This window comes from Photinus pyralis, unplaced genomic scaffold, assembly GCF_008802855.1.
Source record: "Photinus pyralis isolate 1611_PpyrPB1 unplaced genomic scaffold, Ppyr1.3 Ppyr1.4_LG2, whole genome shotgun sequence".
NCBI classification, from domain to species: domain Eukaryota; kingdom Metazoa; phylum Arthropoda; class Insecta; order Coleoptera; family Lampyridae; genus Photinus; species Photinus pyralis.
In genome coordinates this window covers 44,989,448-45,007,787 of record NW_022170403.1, presented here as the reverse complement: position 1 = coordinate 45,007,787, position 18,340 = coordinate 44,989,448, and the positions used below count along the sequence as shown (strand labels likewise).

Below are 18,340 nucleotides of genomic sequence, written 5' to 3'. Positions count from 1 at the left end.
TCAAAATGATATTTTATTTTTATTTATGATAGAGTATATTTTTTGTTATGATATATAGTTTAATAAAAATAATATAGACAAGTAAGTGTGTTACAGAAGGTTTTGCATAATTTCTAAACGCTTTTCTTTTGCTGCGCTATTAACTAGTTCCTCTCCAACACTACCTGCATTTATATCTTCAGAGGCATTACTACATGAAGAATCTTGATTATCATCTTCATCGATGCAAACATTATGTAGAACACAGGCAGCCATTATGTAGTATTTTGCATATTCTACCTTCTCAACTTGTAAATATTTTAATCTTCTAAATTTCTGTTTTAAACGACCATATGCCATTTCTATCACAACTCTGGTCGAGCTTAATGTGACATTAAATTTTTTTTGTGCATTAGTTAAATGGCCATTATCTCGAAATGGGCACATTAAAAATGTATCCAAAGGGTAAGCGGAATCACCTAATAGATGTAAATCTGCAGGTATATTAGAGCTTTTCAATAACTCATACACTGGACTCTGCTTCCAAACATTCGCATCATGGCATGATCCCGGGAAACCACAAAATATATCCATAAATTGCAGTTTGGCATTGCACACACCTTGTAAGATGACAGAATGAAAACCTTTTCTGTTGTAATAGGAATTATCACTTCCTGATCCAGGTATCGGAATGTGTGTTCCATCTACACATCCTATCACACCAGGAAAACTGTTCTGCCCTCGACATTGGTTAAATTCGTCTACATTTTTTTTATAATCGTTTGGCCAAAGTATAAACCTGCCTCTTTCATTGTATAGGATTTTCATTACCCTCATAACCACTTCATGACAATTTCCTTTTCCCAGTCCAAACCTATCGGCAATGCCTCGGAAACTTTCTTGGTTTGCAAGACACCAAATTGTTGTTAGTAATGCCGTTTCGTAAGAAAGTACACTTTTCGTTCCAAGTGACACATATTTTTGTTGTGTTAAACATATAAGCATCTGGAACAGAATTTGAACACACTAATCCTGCCATATGCTGATGCACCAAGATAATTAGGTACCTCAACTTGAGTCCTAGTCAAACGGAAGTGTGACTTAAAATCTGTATCTGTGTATTGATGTATAATTGTCATATAGTCGGTTATTTTAGCCTTTTTACTTTGCTGTTCATCTACAGAATCAGGATCACTTGAATAACTTTCATCGGAGCTAGATACTTCCTCTGAGCTGCACATAGCTATTACCGCCGCAAGGGCAGCAGATAATTTTCGCTTCCTGTAAGTAATGTGTAGGAAATCATTTTGGAATAAGAAAAAATCAATGAACATACCATTCCATAATTTAACTAGGGACGATAAAACACAAAGTTGCACTCGCAGTTGTATGTAAACAAATAAAGTGAGGTTATAACTATCCACCTAAACGTTCTGGCATTAGTTACAACGGTGGATACCATCACTGATGCCAATCATTCTAAGAAACCCATCACATCACTGGACAACAAAACGCAGTCGTCCTTACCATCGCCAAGCTTGCGCACTTTTACAATCAACCCGGCAAAAGATAAATACATTACAACTTACTAATAGTAAAAGATGATAGGCATAAAAATGCACGTTGGAATGTTGGTGACGGTTGTCTTTTAGTAGAGCTTATGAGATAGCTCTATCCATGTTTATATGATTAAGTTCTTATCATCATGATTCCTAAAATCGTGAACAAAATGAACATAAAGTTTTATTTTCACGAATTCCTAAAATCTATAAATGCAAGGATATTTTTGCTCAAATGTTAGGTTAGTCAATATTTGTAACTGAACAGGAGCATAATCGTGCAAGTACTTCCACTTGTATTTATACCTAGTATATTGAAAGACAAGTGTTACAATGCGACCTATTGTAATACGACTATCTTGTGGCACGAGTGGCGACGCGAAGCGTAGCCACGAGTGTCCGCAAGATAGGAGTATTACAATAAAGCATTGTAACACGCGTTTTTCATACTATTTTTTCTATTTCGGTGCTTTAATTTAATTAAAAAAATCATTATCAGAAACTATAGGGAACATTAGAACTAACATGTTTTATGTTGGGAACACTTTTTATGCCGTTAAGTTTTAGGTTGGCAGCGTAGTAAGACTGACATTTTGAAGTTCAAACATGGAAGTACCCAACGCAGTACCTACATATATATAAGAGAAGTATATGGATAAACGAGTGGACACGCCTATCGCCAACGTTAGTGGATGGAAATATACTTCTGTCATTAGTTGGGAACTAGGCGCTAATGCGCTTGCCTGTTATTATGTAGTGTTATTTACCAAGCATTTACTCCAGTTTGACATAACGGATTGAGGTTAAATTGTTTGTTTTGTTTATGAGTTATTGAACTTTTGTTTAATTTTAATAGTAAAGAAGCCTTTCGTAGTTATATAAATCAGTATACGTAAGTGATACACAATAATTGTAATGGAATACCTAATGTTTGGCAATTTTAGTGTGTTCATTACTTAGAAATAAAGAAATGCAGGTACTTGTGGGAAAGTGGATTTTTCGGTTTCATGGCACAAGTAAGTTACAATGCAATTATCTGCAATCAATTCATTTATGCCATACTTGTTATTAGATTCCCAAGTGAAAAAAGCAACAAGAATCGGTGACTGCAAGCATGTGAACTATCGGAATTCGATGATGTAAAAACAAGGTTGTGTTCTCGTCATTTTAACCGCTATGACTGCATTGATTTGGATGCACGCAAGCATGATGGGGGCACGAAGTTATATGGGGGTCCCTTAACACCTAAAAGATTTCCAACTCGACAATGTTAATTTTATTTTAAAATCAGTAAATGTCTTTAATTTAATTGTGTTTCTTTGAACATTGGTAATGTATCACTTTATATTATAGCTGATTCGAACTTATCCAATTTCATTATTTCAATTGCAATTTAAGTTTCTAAATCGTTACAAAGTTTGCCTTCGAAGTGTGTAACTGTAAACAAACTCCGCTGAGGAAGCTCGAAAGTTCTCCGTGAAAATGCTACAGTTTCCAAGCAGAACGATACGGAGTACTTTGAACCAGAACGCACTGGGGGGCACGTGAGCGCTGATTTGAGTTGGCAGTGAAATCATTCAAGTAGGCCATTGACTGCAGGTCCCGAATCCTTGTGTGCCGAAAACAATGTTGAGGGCACAAAAAAGGGAAGATTCAAATTGTCGTCGTCCCTCTCGGTGAAGATGCAAGTAGGGGAATCGAAGCGATATAGTCAACAGGTAAGAAACGTTTCGGCGGCGATTGGTCTTGGGAGGGTGGGCCTCGGCCAGCTAGTATACTTATCTAAAGACATCACAGGATCAGACAATAGTGATAGGAGTCGGCAGGTGGAATGGGGCCAATGTGGTGAATATGAACTTGCATGAAGCGAATAGAAGTCTGGGTGAAGTTTCCGAATGGTGCGTGGTTGTGTTTACATATGGTAATTGCACACAATAATGGTTTAATAAAATTTTAACCCTATTTTCGAGTTATAGGTTATGAAATTTGAAATTGGCGCTACTTAAAAGTAGGCGGAGAGAAGTAAATATTTACTTGGGGAGTTTGCGCATAAATACAGAGTTCAGGACTAAGGAATAGGGCAGCTCTCTTTTATGGCGAACAATTTGCACATTGCAATCATAGGCGGTTATCCATATACTTCTCTTATATATATGAGTACCTACTTGTACTAACTAGTAACTGCCAACTTAAGAGATGAGTTACCAAAAAAAACGACTATAATCACTGCCTTTGTACAACTGTTTTCGGCCGAAAACAGTTGTACAAAATCATCATTGTGACACCGAAATAGAAAAAAGTATTTTGACACGAATTCCTAACCTATAAATGCAAGGATATTCTGGATATTTTTGCTCAAATGTTAGATTAGTCAATATTTGTATAGCATAATCGTGCACGTGCTTCCACTTGTATTTAAATTATTTTCATAATCCAAACAAAAAATACGTAATTCGAATGCAAATGTGCGCTACGTAAACTTAACCAAACTTTGATTCAAATTCGCGCGTTCTTTCGTAAAACGTGATCCTACGAATCACGATCTCGAAATCATGATTGCGAAGTAGCCGAAAGAAAGCGCCTGTGGTAGTATCTGCTTATTCAATTGGTTGTTTACTCTATGGTTTGTGTATACATTCCTTTTCTTATATGCTCTGAGAATTTATATTAGGAACACAGAAATAGGAATTGCAAATCTTACGCAGTCTTATCAGCATGAACGTCGACCCACAGATATATTACGTTACGTTTACGTATATCTGCGGTCGACCTAACGGTAGTGGTACCGTGGTACCTACAAATTCTAAAATTACAAAGCTTGGGTGCAGGTGAAACTCGATAAGGGTTAAGAATGTGTGGAAACTTGCATGTTGAAACAGAAATTTGAAATTTGGTGCACAGCCACAATCGGTCAATTGCGGATTGAAATAATACTCATATGTCTATGATTGAAATAAAATAACTTCATCGTTTCCGTAAATACTAAAGTCCCAAGGGACTTTAGTAAATACCGGGATTTAGCGCCATTTTGTTTTTTTAAAATAAAAACATACCATTTTCTATTTTTTCTAAATGCGCCATTTTATTCTGAATTGGACGCATTTAAGATTTGCGTACCGTGTACCGTCATGATTTTTGATATACTTTTACGTCAATTTTTTCTCTAAAAATAGGAGATGCAAAAGTCAATTCAAAAATTCATTCTCTAAACCGTTCAAGATAAGTGAGTTTTGATAAATGATAATCGAATCCTAAGCATAATGAATTTTTTGAGTGGCCTCTGAAAGTTTTGAAAAAGTTTACCATCAGTTAAATAATGCCAAAAATACTAGAACCTTACGCGCGAAATTCAAACGATCATCACTCTTAACGAATCACCCGGTATATGACGAATACCTGCGTATATCCCAAGCTTTCCAAGGTTAGGTTAGTATCCGTATACCCTCCAATACAGCGTTGCACTATAGTTCAGCGCTTATGCGCTACTTGTTCCTTTGCACTACACAAGTACAATCAACCAACAAACAGCTGACCAACGGCAGCAACTTTCAAAAAGGCTATTGAAAACGAAGATTTCATTATTGTCTCTTTAGAATGAAATGCCTGTTGGTATTCGATTATTCGAATGATGTTATTTATACTAAGTACAATAAAAAATTCGCTTCACACATTAACGATTTGGCGAAGTTGCAGGGATTAACATCAGAACAGGTATTTAATTAATGATAGTATTTGATCTATAAACATTCATTTTAAGAATAAAAATGCAAAGATTAGTTCTAACATTATCGTGCAAATATTTTCCCCGATTGTCACCTCGCAGCGTATTATGAGTTGTCAATTTGGCAATTCGTACACTTCCATTCAATGTGACAATGGTTTGAATATGGCATTTGAAGAAGTAAGATATGTTACATTTAGCTTTGTTAATTTTAATGACCTAATCATAGTTTATGGGATATCTATTTGTGAGCATCGGACAGGAAGATGTCGCTGCTATGAAGAGATTTCTTAGTGTATGTGTCACTATTGTCCGGTATTTATGTGGACCTGATGTTGTTATGTAAGTACTGTTTAAACCGAGCTGACCAAGTGGGTACAAGTTCACAAATGGTCATTGATCTTAAAAGTGTAAGACTGTTAGCATACGAGATCAAAACAAAATCAACATGAGCCTCGTAGCTACAAAACTTGCGAAAGAGGGGCTGAGCTGAGCAGGACCTGGGCTACATTTTGACCACAATTATCCACAAGCCCAGATCCAAATTGCAAATAATTTAACACATCTTGTCCCCCTATGGCTGGGGTTAACTATCCCATAAAAAAATCTATCACTAACAATCTGCATGAGCGAAAAATGTGTCCGTGCAAGAGCAAATGAGACAGTTATATGATAATCTGCAGGTTAAAGAGAGAACACAGACCGGGTGGTGCACAGTAAGTAGGAACATAGGGATTTAACATGGGAATTAGTTTTATGCAATATCTGTACATTTTACAGAAAAAACTGTAGAGTTTAAAGCTGTTCAGAATTAAAAGGTGCATACAAAACTGTTTTTACATGTTTTATTAAGCTTTTGGTACTTATACCCGCAAATTTAAAAATAATTTCAACATTTCTGTTATTATAGTAGCAATTCATAAAACAACAAAAGTCATGGTTATTGCTACTAATAACAGAAATGTTGAAATTTATTTTTAAATTTGTGGGTATACCAAAAGCTTAATAAAACATGTAAAAACAGTAGTTTTGTATGCACCTTATATTACAATATGTACCAGGTGACCCAATAAGACTGTTCCTCGGCCATATCTCGGGAATCGTTCGTCGTATGACTTAGGGGTAAGAAACATTATTAGGTAAATCGGTTATGAAGAATCGCTGCAAAATATTTTCAAGTTCCAAAAATGACCACCAGAGGGCGTAACTGCCATCTTAAATTTTAAAATTGCATTTTATTTAAATTTTGCATAATAAACTAAGCATTCTCTTTTCACAGTTTTAAAGAGAACCAGTTTATCCATCATTTTCGTAAAAACAAAAAACTCAGTTATTTCAAAAACAAAAATGGCGTGGGTCGTTCAATTGTTTTTGCAATAACCTGCTTTAACTTCTTAACAAATTTGGTATTGTTGAAAAGAGCATTCCTTGGGCAACAAGAATCAACCAAAATATAGTTAATTTAGTTGAATAACACTATGATCCAAAATCCTAAAAAAATCAAATAACCAAATAACAACCAAAGAGGCCAGTGAAAACCGTTTTTCAAAATCTCGTTCTTAACCCTTAGTCCATATAGTACATGGACTGCTATTATCCCTATGCTTTCAATGCAAAATGGGCGGTCACGGATAGAGGGCACTGTAGTCGTGGGTATGTGAATCTCAGGCTAAACTAGTCGTATGTACACCACTCGGATCGCGTAAAGAGTATCTTTTATGGGAACCGCGTAGTACGGGAAGCTTTAAATACTCTTGATTATCTTCTATACGTCCACAAATACGGATAGGTTTGCTTTTTTGGCATATCTAGGCGATTAATTAATTGACGTTTGTTAATTTATAGGTTGACAGTGTCAAATCGTGTCTAATCGCACAACTTCGGACAGACTCGTTTACCCTGAAACTCACATACCCAGGCGATGTCCTTGACTATATTTTCGTTACAATTAGCAGTCCATGTACTGGTCTAAGTCCTAACCTCAAATATTGGGAAAATAAAATTAATCAATTAATTAATAAAAATGCTTAAATTGTATCTTAAATTTACTTTTGACGTATTTCCGGTTTTTGTCGATGGCGCGAAAGATTGTTTGGAAAAGCACCCTACACTGGTAGGCCTTGGAAAATTAAACAAATGAAACAAGATGCATTATAAAATAATAACAGCCGTAATTTGTAAATTATTCGGCTGTGTTTACATTCAGAAAGTGCAGTTTTTTGAATTTGTAATCTTTTCTAAAATCCCGATTTCTAACCAAGAAGCATTTAATATGCTGGCGACGATGGTTCATGGTCGATTCGGATAACTCAAAAAGAAGATGTTGTCAGCGATGGTCGCATTTTGAAAATACTCAAAATATATCGCCAGCATATTAAATGCTTCTTGGTTTAATCAGCATTTTAGAAAAGATTACAAATTCAAAAAACTGCACTTTCTGAATGTAAACACAGCAGAATAATTTACAAATTACGGCTGTTATTATTTTATAACGCATCTTGTTTCATTTTCCAAGGCCTACCTAAAAGTGTAGGGTGTTTTTCTTTCGTGCCATCGACAAATACCGGAAATACGTAAAAAGTAAATTTAAGATACAAGTTAAGCATTTTTATTAATTAATTAATAAATCTCATTTTCCCAATATTTGAGGTTAGGAACGAGATTTTGAAAAACGGTTTTCACTGGCCTGGATGTTATTTGGCTACTTTTTCATAAAGAAAAAGTCATATAATTCCATTTGATTTTTTTATATTTTTTTAGTATTTTGGATCATAGTGTCAAAACTAGCCCCCTGGCGGAGAAGGATTCAACTAAATTAACTATATTTTGGTTGATTCTTGTTGCCCAAGGAATGCTCTTTTCAACGATACCAATCAATGTTACAATCAATCAAACTGTTAAGAAGTTAAAGCAGGTTATTGCAAAAACAATTGAACCATCTTTGTTTTTGAAATAACTTTTACGAAAATGACAAACTGGTTCTCTTCAAAAATGTGAAAAATTTTGTTTAGTTTGTCATGCGACATTTAAAGAAAATGCAATTTTAAAATTTAAGATGGCAGACCTCTGGTGGTCATTTTTAAAACTTGAAAATGTTTTCCAGCGATTCTTCATGACCGATTTATCCAATAATTTTTTTGACCCTAGAGATGAACGGTTCTCGAGCTATGGCCGAGGAACAATCTTATTGGGTCACCCGGTACAAAATGGTAGCTGAAATCTACGCGGCGAGCACTGTGGTCGGAGTGAGCGCGAATGCGGGTCTTCTGGGTGGTGGAACGTGGCGCGAGGTCGATCTGGAAAGATGAACTGGTTCTGCAAGCGTCTCTGGTGAATGTTTCTTGAAGCGCCGTCAAAGTAGGAATTGCTTTGCAGTGTCAATCAATCAATCAAAATAGGCTTATTTTGCATGTTATAGATGATACAATGATTGTGTTAGTAGTAAATGAATGGCGGACTGCTAAGGACTTGTGTCCTCTTCAGTCCTAGTACGTGATTTGTGATAAGTATGTACAATACATGCAATGATTATCTGTATCTATGCTATATTGTGCAGGTATCGGATCATGTCCTTGGTGCATTGCAGATTGTCGTTGTCAAGGGGTTGATAGAGATCGTGGTCGGTTCTCGTTCGGTGTAGGATTGGTGATGGTGGTGTGGTTCATGTTGGATTCTGGTACGCGCGTCCTTATCTGAAAAAGAAAGAAAAAGAAGCAGTAATTGTTTCTTTTTGGTTTTTAGTATGGTTTGCGTTACCGTATGGTGTAAGGGGCATTGTCATGGAGCTCTTCGAATTCCTGGGGTAGGTTTTCGTGTAGTTGAGTATGGGAGGGAATTTGAATTTCCTTTTGGGTTTTTGGGGCCTCCCGTGGCGGATTTATTGCAAGGGATCTTTAGGATTTCTTTGGTGGGCTGGGTGTCGCCGTGGACCCTGCGGTGCGCAAATCTTGTTTGTAGGGATGTGAGTTTGTGTGTGATTGGTTGTATGTTTGCGTATTGGATGGTAAGGTCGGAAGGGTAGCATATGGATCGACTCTGTGTATTTTGCGTAAGATGCTGCGTTCGCAGGCGGCGGCGATTTGGTGTCGTTGACTAGAGGAGAAGCTGCAGTACAGTGGGGCTTGATAATCGATTAGTGGTCTGATGTACGTTTTGTAAGTGTGTTGGACCCCAAATTCTGAGCTCTGCTTTTAAACGTTTGCGGCGGGGGACGCGAAGCTCTCATCGGTTGGCCGTTTTGACCAATGAGTGTGCAGCACGTTTTAGTTTGCTGCCGGATGTGCAAGCCGCCCGTCGCCACATAGCCTAACAGCTTTGAAATCCTTAGCGCACGATCTAGACGGCTACCTTGTACGTACAGCCTGGAAAGTTGTGTTTACTCTTAAGATATGCCTTCGTTCTCGAAATTATTATTTGTATGGAAGTAGGTACATGTATAATGTATTTCTTATACTTCCTAATTAAAGTTTGCTAAATATTTACTTTTTTTAAATCAAAGTTAACTCCATCCTCTATAATTGCTTTATTTTTATTTTAAGGTTGAAATCAAATAAACAAATAGCTTCGATTGTAACATCCGTAATCGATAGTTGGATATATTTGCACAATACCGAACAATTGATGTTAATAGAAGCAATAGAACAGCTAATGATCAATTCTGATCTCAGTTCATCAGCTTTGAATACACTACAAGAAGCTGTAGATAGGCTACAGGCTGTAATAGAACGCCCCAAGGTCCACGCTTTAATTTTAGTTCAGAATAAATTTTTAGGCTTATATTCCAGGTAATTATCGAAATCAGTTGTCACATTGTACTACTACATTTTTATATTGCAGCCGAACAGCAACGTCCTTGTCTTCAACTGATATATTATTTTTTATCTTGCTGTGTAACGTCAACAATTTAAAAAATGTCTCAAATGAGACTGATACAGAAACAGATAGCGAAGAAGAATTTTACAGCCCTCAATCGAGTCCGGTACACGCTTCTGAAACGCAACTAAAAAGTGGGAAAATTTGTAACTACCAAGTGATGCTAGCCGGAAATGATTTCGTTCCTAAGTGCGTGCCGCACGTGATCTACATCAGTACAATAGAAGAAGGTGTTGATTTACTGTTAATAATTGAAGTTGGGAACGCCTTGATCTCGTCTGGTCTGTACGATACATTTTTTCACTTGAATGCAATACAAACTGCACAAATTCAGAGAGATATAGAAACACTCAAACCTGCTTTTGATAACCTAGACACTGCCATTAAAAAACTTACAGACGGTCTGAAAAAAGTCAAAAACAGCACCTTCGAATTGAGTTACAAGCAACTTTCCAAGCAGTGGGATTATATGCGGAAAAAATATTTAGAATTTATCAAAGCGAATTGTTCCGATGCTCTGCTGAGAGCCGAATCAGCGACGATGAATTTTTTAGACATTTTGAAAGAACTACTGAATTTAACAGCCTTTGACAATTCTGTGCTCAATGCAAGTCAGGTTTGCGTGAAGGAAATTGTAAATATGGTTCAGGAGAAATTGGAGAGCTTTAATGAATTTTTTAGAGCGAAGGCACTTCGGAATTTTACTTTGGGATCATATCCTTTATTGCATTTATTAATGACCAAAGCTGTAAACAATGCATGATACGATATCCCTATTCTAGTAGGTTCGAGACAAGGTTTTGGAATTATTCTCATTTATTTATGGCTCATCTTTTTAAAGATTAGTTCATTTAAAACTTTTATTATTCTTGATTTTAAAAGAAACGTTTATATAAAAATTGCTTCAATTAAAAACGTGCAATATAATTTTAGTTGCTCTGTACAGAACGTGTGGACGCTTTTATATAGATTCTGTTAAAGACACCTACCATCTCGGACTCAAATTTTATGAAAGAGTCACTTAAGCATAAACAGAAATCTCAAAACCATTTGGCTGCTAGGATGCGGTTCTTAAATTTGTTTAGCTTCTTCGATCACTCGTATCTTTTTTGTTGTAATTAATTACTGAAACAATTTGCAACAACACGTGGGTATTTTATTATAGTGTAGGTTGTAAATTGAATATCACAATTTTGTTTATTTTCAGATTAGATTTTTAGATATATAGCCCTGTATATTTTCGCATAGAAAATTTATGTATAGTAGGATTTTCCTTAGTTTGCGCGCCCGTCATCGGTGTATTATGACATTTATGATGTCATAATGAAAGAGAATATGTATGTAGACAGTGCTGCATTGATTGGTTGATCAATTACTAAAAAAAATGTTTCGGTAGTTATTTGTAACAGGTTGTTTATGTCGCCATCTTTTACTAAGGTGGACATTATTATTTGGATGCAAAAGAAAAATGTTTAAAAAAATCATTTTAATTGTTTTTTCGTACCGCCCGCAGTACTTACCAGCAGAAGTCAATCGCAATCTTGACTTAAAGATAACAAAAGCATAAATGGCTTGTTTTCATATATCGTAAACAATTTTTTCTGCCATAACCTTTCTTGCCAATGTGTCAGTTATAATGTAAATTCCCCATATATTTTCGATGGGAAGCAACCGTATAGTACCGCATGTCCATTTTCTAATGCAGTCATACTAACAACATACCGTTTTGAAGGTTTGTTTCTGAAATATCAAATTTTTAGTCTCGTCTCGCAACTAATAAAGTATTTAAACAATGGTATTACTTCGAATAAACCATGCTGCATGGAAATATGAAAGATGCTCCAGTAATAAAACTGTTCGTGTTTCCGATATGTAAAAGCACACATCTTAAATATTTATAAGATGATATTGTTCTCATCAACACCAGTATGCTACCTGTGTCCATCGTGTTTAATTTTTCGTAGCTTATTTTTGCACTGTCAACTTACTTATACAGGGTGATTCCTATAGTACCTGCCACCGTTTGGGAGCGTATAGGGGGTGCCTAGGGGAGTATTTTGATATAGGACACTTGGGGTCGGAAATCTAAAATAAGGGCGCCAGAACCAAATTTATCTTCTGGAATTTCACGCCTGTATGTAGGCAACCCAACCGACCGACGTTTCGCGCGGAGCGATGCAGAGCGAGTTAGCGCGAGGAAGCGACATGGGAGGGAAGGAGGGAAAACGACAGTCAAAAGCAATAACGTTTACAAGTGTTCAACGTGGCCACCGTTGTTCTCAATGCACTTCCTACATCTAGCCAACTATTATTATACTATTGCCATAGTGTTTATTCACTTGATACGCGTCGTTGCAGACGGGATTTCGTGGGTTTAAACAAAATTCTGATCAAGTGTCAGCCACACATCGCCGCCTGAGATCGCTCCGTGTGCACCGCCGGCCGGTTGGGTTGCCTACCTACAGGCGCGAAATTCCAGAAGGTAAATTTGGCTCTGGCACCCTTATTTTAGATTTCCGACCCCAAGTGTCCTATATCAAAATACTCCCCTACGCACCACCTACACGCTCCCAAACGGTGGCAGGTACTATAGGAATCACCCTGTATATTGTTCCATTTTCAAATAATTTCATCCAAAAAGACACATTGGCGCCCAGTCTCAGATTGCATATTTTTTATATACGCATGTCAAAAATCGACTCTTGATAGTGCAATATCTCCATTAAACCTTTTCTTGGATTATCTTTTTGATATCGGAAAGCAATATCCGCAATAACTTTTCTTAAGGAACTTTTGGACCTATTAAATACGTCTTTCTCGTTTAGAACTTGCAAAAGGGATGTTCTAAAATACAAAGGTAAACTGTTTAAACATTGATATAATATAATCATTGCACAGTTCATATAAACTCCTATCTACATTCAACCATTCAACGTGCGTTTTAACTTACCGTGTTGGATCATGTGGTAGATGAAGTTCCGAATCGCTGCTTGTGTGAAACAATCAACATCGCTTATGGGTTTCTTACATTTCCTTGTTTTTTTAGGACTTCCTAAAAGTTTACCCAAAAGTCACTGTTCGCGGGCTAATATTTAACGTATCCACAACTTTGTGTATTTGCACTTGTTACCTATACGAATTCTTATATTACTAAAGTAACCACTCATCTTTCTGACTGCTGCGAACGGTAAAAATGGACTACGATTATCTCTTTCTCATTCAAAATTATTAGAAACAATTTGCTTACTTTTTCTTGGTAAACCAGATGGAATTTTTGGGTTATGCCATTTTTGACACAGAATATCGCAGAGGCCGTACGGAAGTTATGCTTCTAAAATTGTTTGTTATGAAATTAACTGATTTTCTATCGGCTAATGTAGCAAAACGCGATAAAATAATCAATGAAAACGGTAGCCGACGTGTTGCCATGTAAACGTAAACAACCATAATTGACAGGTAACCTGAAAACAAAAAAAAATCCCTTTTCACTAATGATTTTTAGTTCCATTTTTTAAATAACGCTCAACTTTGCCTCAAGAACCTATATTTTATAAAATACATTGATCAGCCTAACATGAATACGTAATTCTAACGTTTATTGTAGTTTAAAGTGATTTTTTTTATTTTGTTAATACGTTGGCATTACAATCTTCTCCAAAAACAGAATTGATGATGTGCGAGCAACTAAGGAAAATTCTACTTTATAAGTGTTCCATAAACAAATAAGAAAATTTCAGTTATCGCAAATTTATGAATCACCTTAGTTTATTCAAATGACTGCTTTGGGAAGGTTATATCAAAAAACAATAATCTTTGGTAACAATCAAATTTGATATGTATTTTCAAAAAATTTGAGCCTAAGAGATGTTCAGTATTTCTTCAATTTTAGACACAAACATGTGTAGAATAAGAATCCATTTAGGTACTTTGTTTGGGCTCTTTATGTATACTTACCATCATTTATTTCTTCATGTTTTTTTTAAAATTTGTGGTGCTTTAAAAAGTTAAATGTAGTGTTTTTAATATTTATGTTAAGTTTAAATGGGGTTTAATACAACTCGGTTTGACAAACACTCTCACTGCAAGATCAATACTTGGATTTGATGTTCTCTTTGGTTTCTAATTCTTAGGCAAAATTCAAGATACTTTTTTATAACTGAATAATTAGGGGACCAATTCTCAAAATCTGTATTTAAAGCACAGTTGAGGTTTCAAATGGTTCTATGCTGGGTCGCATATGATCGTAATAAATACTACTATTCAGGTACAGTATGTAGGGGGTGCCATATGGCATACAGCCAAGTACATTATACTTAATATTTCACCGCTTATTACATTATCAGCAAAGAAGCATATGATTTCAACTTAATTAATACTATACTAACACAAAGTTTAGTGACATTTTCTCATCAGTCATCACATCATGAACAAGCTGTAACATAATTCCATAGATTTCAGTTTTTTTCACAAATGCAACTAGCATCTCTGATTTATTGTAAGTCGCCCTTTTGCAAGTTTACCGTACCCCGATCTATGCCAATAAATCAATCAAGGTAACAAGAGTATTACCAGCAATTTTATGTTTGAGGGGCTAACATGTTTACAATATTGATATAAAGTGGGTTAGTTAGTTTTTTGCAATTGCAATTGCAATTTTGCAATTATTGGGAGGGGAGGAGGAAGGAGGCTGCATTGGAACTATGTGCTGACTACGCCAATATTATTGATTATAACTGAATAAGATTTCAAATGTAGGCCAGTACCTTACAATTTCTTAGAGAAACAAACAGAGACGATTATCGTAAAATGAAGCAAATTTAATTTGTTTGAACACCAGCAACATGGCCGCCTACAGTTCATTGGCGTCAGGTTAAACAACAACCGTTGGTATATATCATAAATACAAACGTATTTTTACAAATAGAAATGATTTACAGTAATTGTAGAACTCTTGTACAAGACACAAGCGAACCAATATGTTATACATTTATGCATATCTTTTCTGTTCATTATTATTATAGTATTATATAATATGTATGATGGAGGTACGCCACTGGTCAAGCACGGCAAAAAATGCAAACAACTGCTGAAGTAAACAAAACAACACAGTTTTATGCACCAAGAATATGGCCGCCTCACAAAAATTTGCATCAACATGCATTATTGCCCTTGATATGATGTTATCAGTCCTCCTCTTCCATAGCCTAAGTACAATCCTATAACGCTATTAAATTATTTTAAAAGGGGAGCCACCTGATCTCATGGGATATAATATAAGACTTGAATATGAGTTTAATGTTGGTTCTCCTTCAATCGAAATTTGATATGTTTGTAAAGTGATTTTTTACGATTAAATGGAAGTTAGAGCTAATTTGAAAATTCAGCTATTTTATAAATAATATAAGATATAGAAGCATGCATTTTAACTAATGATCAGATGAAAAAGACGTAGGATAATTGCAAAAAACAAGGAACAAAATATCAATGAGTTAGATCAAGTGACAATTTTGAAAAATTTTAAGTTCTGTAAATAATAAAAGGGAAAAAATTACCAGATCACGAACGATGGGTAAAAATAAGTAATAGTATATTTCATTAGGAGTCCGGAAAGCAGGCTTTTTCCGTGCGCGCGTGGCAAGCCGAACACGGGAAGCCATGCAAGCACGGAAAAAGCATTTCTGGACGTGTAATGAACGATATTTTTTATTATACTTCTTTTAAATCGATAACATAAAAAACAACAAACTCGCTAACATTTTTATTTTGTGACAGTTATAGAATATGCGTTTTCATGGTTACTCTCAAATCATTCCAAAGGCGATTTGTTTAATTAGTTTAGTTCAGATAAGATTGACGAAACGTCAAAAAATGTCACAAATTCTCAAAGAAGTTTATCTAAATATTCAAACATCTACGAATTAAAACGCAAAATACTTACATATGAAACATTACAACGCATATAGATTTTCTGAAAATTACTTTACTTCCCTGTAAATTTGTATTTTAAAGCAATATTTTGGGTATTTATGTTCAGCGCACGGAAACAATCAAAGGGATCGGGAAAAGTTTCTCCGTGCGCTAGCCTGGAAAAGGCCAGATACCATTATTTCTAATAATAAGGTAAATAAGGTGATTTCAATGAAGTATAATAAAAATACCATTTTAATTGATACAAATTTTGTATAAAACTAGGTAAATTGATCTTAAATGAGACATTGTGTACACTTACCTTAACTAATACAATTTTTCTATGTGCACATTAACAATTTCATGTTGTTATTAATTTGGGGGATTATAACATATTGATGCAACATCATTTTGGTATGTGTTAATTCATCTATCCATATTTACAAGTTTGAATTAATTGTATAAAAGTATACCAATACCTAACAATTTAGAAACACATACAGAGTATTAAAATTTTAAGTTTGTTTAAAAAATTCGACTGCTCCCTTTTTTGTACCTACTTATCAGTGTGTATTAAGTCAGGCATAGGATTTATGCAAATCTAAAAAACAATAGATCTGCCTCGCTTCCATAAGCAGTACCTACATTTGATAAATTTTTCAAAAAATGTAATCATCCTCCTTTAGGCATTTGTTGACATATGAAACATGCTTTGGGAGTCTGAATTTTTTTTCAAAACGGAAGGCTTCAAAGTTTCTTTTGATTTAAATATCAGAATTCGCACCAGATCTGAAGAACCCTATCTACTGCCGTTCTGTTTATACTTACCCTTATTGTAGATCTCCTGGACAGAATTTTATTAACTCAAAACCGGATCTGTCCAGGGAAACCTGGATATACATATAGTAATCATATATACTTAGCACACTTTATATAAAATAGCCTATGTGATGCATACGTAATATTTTAGGTATTATACAAGGTGGTTCAATTCAAAAGCAAAGTCGGATGAAAATAGAGAAATGTTCGGGCACATTCAATCCGTGGGCTGAACATTCATAATTAAAGTACCTAACTTTCAACAATTTCAAAATTTTTGTAGGTATACTTTGTATATACAACATAAAGACTAATTCATTCTTAGTCCATACTGTATCATATAATATATTGTATATGCTCAATATGTTTAACTATTGGTGGTTGTGGCTTTGTCCTTAATTTCACTGTACTAGAGATTCCCTAACCATCAATAAGTATCTTGAGGAATTTCCTGGATTGGTTCACTTTATATATGTCGATAGAACAACTCACAGAGTGACTACTCCGACCTTAGATTTCACTTCGTCAGAAACGGTCAATCTGACTAAGAAAAAGGTTATTTTTGCTCTAGAATATACTTAACTTAACTTAATAATCAAACACATTTTTGCAGATTTGGTCGATGATTCATTTTTCTCGTAACCATTTGCAAGAAGGTCACCTGTCACTTATGTGGAAAGATACAACTTTTAATTATGCTTACTTTTTATGGTTTGAGGATACATCCGGTACAGCTTTAAAACCAACTATCTTTCCTACAAATGCATCGAAAGCATTACCGCAACCTGGAATATTATGTGGCGATTTTTATCAGTAAGTAAAATGAAATTCATCTTCAAATAGCATAAAGTAAGGATCGTTTTCTTTTTCTGTTGCAGAAAATTGAAGGAAGCGTGTTTTCCAAAAATGTCTCCCACAAAAGTGAGATGTTATGAATTGTTTTGTATTCATTTAGGATTAGCCACCGCATCGTGTGTATTGGAACACACAAGGCGATTGGCAGCTACCATATGGGAACTTCGAGGACACCCCAATCATCCAATTGATCTTTTGTAATTTTATATGTAAGCATTATTGATTGGGTATTACACATAGGTATATAAGTGTTATAAAGCATTGCCATCGTATTTATGTATTTATATCATTCAAAATATGTTGTAGGGCATATCATTATTTATATTATTTAGATTTTAATAACATGAAATCTGTGTATATAATTCAGTATTTGTATGTCATTAAAATATAAGGGCAAAATTGATCGAAAAGAATTTGGAGACTATTTAGATCCTATATGTTTAGATTGTCTTATTTCCTTTGGTTTATGCTCAGATTCCAGAGAAAATGGACAAAAAACATTCATTTCCATTATAAATTATAAAACAAGACAATCTTTGTCTTTTTTACCCAACCACAGACTTCCTTTTTTTAAGAGGTCTGTGTACCGAACCCAACTCATACACTTACAAACTTCTTTGCTCAAACT

General features: G+C 35.1%; 2 protein-coding genes across 3 annotated transcripts; one reads left to right on the top strand and one right to left on the bottom strand.

Moving 5' to 3' along the window:
* Positions 1–4: 4 nt before the first annotated feature.
* LOC116165136 (putative nuclease HARBI1) lies at positions 5–1,859 on the bottom strand. The gene is made up of 4 exons (XM_031479446.1): positions 1,845–1,859; positions 1,316–1,691; positions 1,047–1,260; positions 5–984 (listed from the first exon to the last, which is right to left on the bottom strand). Exons 2-4 carry the CDS (start codon positions 1,321–1,323, stop codon positions 91–93), a joined length of 1,116 nt encoding a protein of 371 aa, XP_031335306.1. The 5' UTR covers positions 1,324–1,691; positions 1,845–1,859; the 3' UTR covers positions 5–90.
* A 3,168-nt stretch (positions 1,860–5,027) lies between these two features.
* Positions 5,028–18,125, top strand: LOC116163236 (Hermansky-Pudlak syndrome 1 protein homolog). Of its 2 annotated transcripts, none has more exons than XM_031477102.1 (8): positions 5,028–5,249; positions 5,296–5,439; positions 5,489–5,601; positions 9,798–10,043; positions 10,096–10,845; positions 17,292–17,412; positions 17,471–17,670; positions 17,736–18,125. In XM_031477102.1, the coding sequence occupies exons 1-8, from the start codon at positions 5,133–5,135 to the stop codon at positions 17,911–17,913; spliced, it is 1,869 nt and encodes a 622-aa protein (XP_031332962.1). In that variant the 5' UTR covers positions 5,028–5,132; the 3' UTR covers positions 17,914–18,125. The 2 variants fall into 2 exon arrangements, with proteins under 2 accessions (XP_031332962.1, XP_031332961.1); XM_031477101.1 differs by having other exon boundaries at positions 5,029–5,249; positions 17,268–17,412.
* Positions 18,126–18,340: the final 215 nt, after the last annotated feature.